This window comes from Apteryx rowi, unplaced genomic scaffold (assembly GCF_003343035.1).
Source record: "Apteryx rowi isolate R43461 unplaced genomic scaffold, aptRow1 scaffold_0, whole genome shotgun sequence".
NCBI classification, from domain to species: Eukaryota; Metazoa; Chordata; class Aves; order Apterygiformes; family Apterygidae; genus Apteryx; species Apteryx rowi.
The window spans coordinates 5,197,904-5,204,499 of NW_020447195.1; the positions used below are offsets into that span (position 1 = coordinate 5,197,904).

The 6,596-nt window shown below is 40.7% G+C and overlaps 1 protein-coding gene across 1 annotated transcript in view; it reads right to left on the reverse strand.

The window, feature by feature from the left end:
• Positions 1-1,536: 1,536 nt before the first annotated feature.
• The window catches only part of CBLN4 (cerebellin 4 precursor), a 9,673-nt gene continuing 4,613 nt past the window's right edge, over positions 1,537-6,596 (reverse strand). The window contains exons 2-3 of the mRNA XM_026055645.1: positions 4,916-5,032; positions 1,537-2,158 (exon numbers count right to left, since the gene is read on the reverse strand). Coding sequence (XP_025911430.1) covers positions 1,961-2,158; positions 4,916-5,032 — 315 coding nt within the window. The 3' untranslated portion in view covers positions 1,537-1,960. The remainder of the gene's footprint in view (positions 2,159-4,915; positions 5,033-6,596) is intronic.

Genomic DNA, 6,596 nt, shown 5'->3' on the forward strand with positions numbered 1-6,596 from the left:
AAAAAAAAAAAAAAAAAACAAAAACAAACCACCAACAAAAACAAAAAAACCCACACCCTACATTTTGGCTCCAGTTCTGAAAAAATAAGGCATTTGGGCACAATTCTGTGCCCTTGATTGCATGACAGTTTTATTGGGAGCATCRACTAGCCGTGCCTTGGGCTTTATATGAGTGAAATACCCATTTACAGGAGTAGAGCAATATAATACATTGCACCTGGCTAACACGCAAAGAAGTTGGCAAGAGAGATTACCCAAAAGAGCAAATCCAAGCCTAATGCTAACCAAAAAGATATCTTGTTTATTTTAATGAGTTTTAGAGAAGGTTCTAGATCGCTGAATATTCTTCCATCCAAAATTTCTCTCAAATATATAATATTTTCTAGTTTAGAAGCACGTGCCTCATGATATGCAAAGCACAGATTTCCATCAAAGTCAGCGTATATTCTGGGCATGAGGAATGCAGGTTTCCTTAGCACTGCCTGTGAAAATCTTTTTCAATTGATATTCAATTTGATTGCACTGGAGTTTAATGCTGATAGCAAAACCTAAAGCGTAGGTCCCCTCCAAAATCCTTAGGAATCAATGTGATTCTTAACACTGACTCCAGTGTAGCCAGGATATCTGTCTAAATATTTCCAGATAAAATGCATAGGTTATTTCTAGATCATGCAGATTACCTCTAGGATTCTGCCAGAGCAAACTATGACAGTTTGCCTGCCTCCCAGGACAGTTTCTATGAATCCCAAAAGCTTACACTTTGCATATAATAATTACATCCAATAGAAAAATAGCATGAAGTGACTTCCAAATTCCAAGGTCAAAAATTCAGCTAACATATATTAATCTTTATTATGTAACAGTGACATAATAAATAAATTTATGAATTCATATGACCTGTACAAAAAGCCAAAAAGATATTGCACCAAGTTAAGTACCGGCTATTTGGATTTAATATTTGTTAAACATATGATCTAAAATTATATACATTTGTGGAATTAAGGCAAAACCAGATGATAACTTTAACATAACAGAAGGTTTGAAAAATAGACATAACTACAAACAAGGGGATCTCATCTCCAGCTAATAAGGTGTTGTGTCTAAGGAAGGAATCCCTTAGGTTTTTAATAGAGCGGTTATTATCAATCATGTTAATTAAAGCTGAAGAACAAGTGTGAGATTTCCTGCAGGGCAAAGCTGTTTTGCAGAGTTGTGCCTGAATGATCACCTTTAACCCTGGTAAGAGTGCTTTTTTTTTAATGGTTATAATCTGTTCTTGTTATTAGAAAACAYCATGTGGAAAATAGGAATATCTTACATATCCAATTAAAATACAACCATGACCTCTTAGCTTTATGTAGGCTAGACTTCATTGTGACCAATGACAGAGCATAAATATATGGGTGAACCATCCAACACACTACACGCAGAGGAGAACTAAAGTCAACCACTTATCAATAATAATTACCTTTCTCAAGACAATGGAATAAATCATATCAGTTAAGTCCCCATGAACAAAAACATGTATAACCAATATATCAATATACAGTTCTTTGGCAGCAACACACTAACTCTTGATTGAAGTCTGAACTCAAACTCTCCTAAATTATAGACCTGGTTGCCAGTCTTTTCATAATTAAAGAAAATCCACTTCTCCCACGAATCCAATAAGTCCAGTAAATGAAATCTGAATAAATCTTGCAGGCAGCTTTAGACTGTGACATTAAGCATAGATACTCATTGTCTGCTTTAGTCTTAATCCAAATATGTTGTATTTAAACACACAAAATTCTCTGAAACTTCTGAGTAGTTCAGATGGGGCCAAAATCCATAAAGAGAATCCATATTCACCCATGAAAAACCAATAAAGAAACATCAATCCCATGATGACAAAATGATCTTCATATAACAGAGGCAATGATCAGTCCACACCTGGATGGATGTCACAGGAAAATTGACTTTACAGGGGAAAGACCAGAAAGCCAGAAAATGTAGAATATTGCCATCCACCGACCAGATTACCTTTCTCCAGTTTCAGGTAAACCTTATCCTCCTTGTCTAGATAGAGCAGGACTCCATTAGTGGCAGCTTCACGTGTGACATCCTTGTCTCCAGCAAAAGCAGAAATGACTGGCTTTCCATTTAGCATCAAATTAACCTACGAGAGAAAAAACACTGAAAAGCTCTAATTAACTAAAAAACATCAGCTGGTATCACTGAACATTATCCACAGTGTAAGAGGTCTGTTTAAGGTCCTATTATTTATCACTTTTTTTTTTTAACTAATAATTACATTTATTAGGGGTGGACAAGCACATTACTGTTTCACAGGCTTGAGCTGCAGCTTTACGAAGACAGTGGGACACTGTCCATTGACTACAATGGTTTGGGCTCAGATGGTGTGAAAAGTAATGTGGCATTTCCTTTCGCAGCTGTACATGTGCTTTAATTGCTGATAAGACAGCCCAGTCCACACTGACACTCAGGTAATCTGGAGCTGGAAGCTACTTGTCTTGGTTTTGCTTCACAGTTTATTTAGACACATATTAGCAAAGAAGACGTTTTTAAGAGATTTAGGTACCAGAGATGCAAAATAAGCACTTAATGAGATTTCAAAGCTCCCGAAGTGTGTTGGGAGAGCATTCATTTCACTGAGAGCAAAATATATGTCCCTTCCTTTATTGACTTAGCTTTAGTCCAGCACAGACCTTCATCTTTATGAACCACTGCATTGTGTTTCGATACTGAATCCATTTTTCTACAATATACTTCTGGAAGGCAGCACAGCCTCTGCTCTGAAAGCAACACCGCACGAAGAGACACGGTGTAAATAAAGATGGGCAGGGATGGGGGGAATGGACAGATCCAGGCGTCTTCATTTCCCCAAAGGCAAACTATTAGTTTCTTTTCTTTTCTTTTCTTTTCTAAACAGCTGTAATGCAGTCACAGAGGGGTGAATTATGAAATGCTTATTCATACTGAGTATTCTGGCCTTGCATATGCTCCCATTAATTTTAATGGGAGTTGCAGTGGAATAAATTACTGTTCAGCATAAGTCAGGGCAGCAGAATCTGGCCCTTATTTGGGATTCGCTTATCTGGGAAATCCACTTAATCAGCTGTCCCCAGGGAACCAATTTCAATTTAATGATACTTAATGGCACTAACAGATGTTTCAGGGGCATAGTAATATCACTTATGTGGGAAGCCTACAGGTGATTTAGTGATGTTTAAGTCTGCATGCAGCTGAGACTCAAGCTGGTTTGCTCTGTTTGCTCCACTGCAAAGGCTTTCAGTCCTCCCCCTTAACTATGACACGTGCAAAAAAGGGCATTGAGAGTTTACTCAGCGCTTGTTTTTGGTTTATCTCATTCTTTCTGTACCATCTCTCTGGTCAGGTTTCCTTGCAGATCATCTTACAGCTATTTTATTACAGTAGCACACATATCACACATTTGCCCTGGATGGTCTCAAGTTAACCATGCCAAAACAGAGCCAACCAAATCTCTTCATCACTTTTGAAAATCTTGGCCTATGAAATATTCCAGGTCGTGCTGCATGTTGTCACATTCGCTGCTACAAGCCCCAAGCTCCCAGGTGTGAGTCCTGGCACGTGAGCCGCCAGAATCTGTATTGGGCTTCCAGGGTCCAAGCCTTGACGCCTTTCTTGGCAATACATATTTTAAATACAGTGAAGATGACTAACACACAATTATTCTAGGCCATTTCAACCCTCATCATGTAAGAGAGTGAAAGGAATGAAGTCTGAGCATATTAAAGTCAATATTTCATCTGAGACTTTTCTTGTCGACCTGAATGGAACCAAGATTTCTCACTGTAAGCTGAAGGCAAATTTCACCAGAGATATGAATATGTCTTGCACCAACTTTCTGTACCATTTATACTTTTCTCAGGAGCTTTACTGGCAACCCAAAGCCAGAGGTGCCACTAAGAAATGACTGATCACTCCTGCAGAAACCAGTTTCACCTCAGTCTTGTACACTGAAGACTACATTCAGGAGCAAGACAGATCCAGTGGTCTCATGGATGGAAACAGGGGAAGGATTAATGCAGATCTAGAAAGCCAGTATGTCATAGAAGATGTACAGAATAGTCCGATGTGAGATAAAAACTAAGGAATTTGCTTTAAGGAACTTACTGCTGGCTCAGCAGTGTAATGTTCAGGAACTTAGAGGTTTCTCCTCTAAGGTGGTACATACTTATATTTAATTAAGTAGTTCAGCTGCTATTAAACTGAAGAAGAAAGTGTAGGATCACATATTTTCTATATATTATATGACACATCTTCATGATATGGTGCAACAAGTTTAAACTGTTATAAGGCTTCCCCATAAGACATCGCTAGAGAGGTATAACATCTCTGCGTAACTGCAGAGCAAATAGGGCACCTTAACGAACCTTGGTCCATAGCAAAGTGGTTTCATAAACAGATATCTGGCATCACGATTTGACAGCCAAGTCACTAAACAATACCAAAATAAGCAAATATGGCATGTGCCCCCAGAACTCTTATGCTCAAGACAGTGAGTTTACCCTGTAAGAAAATATGATTCTTCAGAGGTATTTATGTGATTAAGTGAAATTTAGAGGTGTATTTTATCCTTTGATGATTCATTCTGTGTAATACTTTACATTATCTGACATATTCAGCTCTTACGGTATAGAAGTGAAGCTGTGGCAGTTTATCTCAGGTGAGGATCCTGCCTCTCTGTCTCCATTCAGTTTAAAAGTATTCACTCTACTGATAAGGGCTGTATACAATCAAGTCACAGAAAAAAACGAGCTATTTTTCCTTTGAAGTGTGTTAAACAGTATTGTGTTCAGTCAAGATTCTATTCTTCTATATAAACAATTTCTTAAGTAAAACATTTTTGATTCCTACTTGATCAACATACCTGGATTGTTTGACTCTGGTAGACTTTAATTACGTGAAAACTGAAACTGTAAATTCCTTTTCTTGGTGCTACAAAGACAGACTCCAACGTGAAAAAATTGCCCACATTTACTAGGATCTACAAACAAAAAATATAGCAGGGGAATTAGTACAGGTATTCAATGCTAAATGAAAAATATATACTGTCAACTCTAGAAACCATTCACCCAAGGATATTTTTCCATGCTTTTTCTGTTTATTGTTCTGTTCAATTAAATTGGAGTATTTCTCATTAAATGGGTATTTAGTTGTATTTATAGTRCAATTTTACTATAAATAAACTAGAGGGAGAAATCTTTCTTACTTTGCTGCTATACTATGCCTCAAAGATTTTTCTCATATACATGTTTAGTGAGTACCAAGAGAACGCATATTTGCTTATCATTCAAAATCCAAAAATCTCATCAAATCTCTAAAAATTCTGTGAGTGACATATGGGTTTTAGCTAAAAAGTAATGGTCAAGTCAATGCTGTCTTCCTGAAAGTATCAAACTGTGAGGAAGGATGCACATGAATGATGTAATTTGTTCACCAGTTCATATAGTCAGACTGAGCTACCGAAATACCTGGCATATCTGAGCAAGAACTGGCTGTGTGCCTTTGTGGCTTTATTTGTTTTAAAAAGCACTAATAATCATTTAGGTTTGATTAAACAGAGACAAGTAACAGAGGGGAACATATTAAATGAGTGTATCCTCCGTATGCTAAATATCTTCTTTAATGACTATATTTTTCTTACTTCCCACTTAGTTGTGCTTCATTTTTAATTTACACATTTTCAGGCTCCTTTATGCCAGACACAGCCTAGAAAAGCATAAGGAATAACCATGAAGTTAGGGTAATTTAGATTGCTATCATTAAGCTATGTGACATATCTGGCTTCAGTTGTCATGACAATTTACTCTTCACTACGATATGATATAGAAAGCAAAATAACCATCAGTCTCCATTACTTTGGACCTGCTCTAGGACAGGAGCTGGGATACGAAATGTGTGCTGGCATCTGTGTTTTCATATAACTGATTGAGCTGAGCAGGGTTGTACTACGAACCTGTGAATTTTGTAGAAAAGTTAGATTTCGTTTTTCTCTTAAGATTATTTTTCCCCCCTCAAAGGCTGCCCCCCCAAAACCTCCGTGCACCGCTTGCACCCGGGAGCAGGCAGCCCCCAAGCCCCTCGGGGCAGGTCCCCCCGCCGGCCCCGCTCCGCGCCTGCCGCGCTCCCCTGCCCGCCAGCGCGGAGCTCCGCGGGGTCCCGCGGCGGGGGAGCCGGTCCGCGGCTGCGCCGGCGCCTCCCGCTAACTCGCTCGGAGCGACCCCCGCGCCGGGGTGCGGCGTCCCCGGGAAGCTGTTTTTTTTTGGGGGGGGGGATCCCCGCGACGGCAGCGCCGACACCCGGGGCCGGCCGCGCCCCGACGGCGCTCCGCTCCGCGCCCCGCTCCGCACCCCGCTCCGCTCCGCACCCCGCTCCGCACCGCTCCGCTCCGCACCCCACTCCGCACCGCTCCGCTCCGGGCTGCCCTTTCCTCGGCAGGGCGGCTCCTCGCCCCTGCCCCGGGCTCGCCCGGCCGCGGCGGCCAGGGGGCAGCGTGGGAAACTACTTGTGGGGCGCGACCCGCGCTGCCCGGGGGCGCCCGAGCTGCC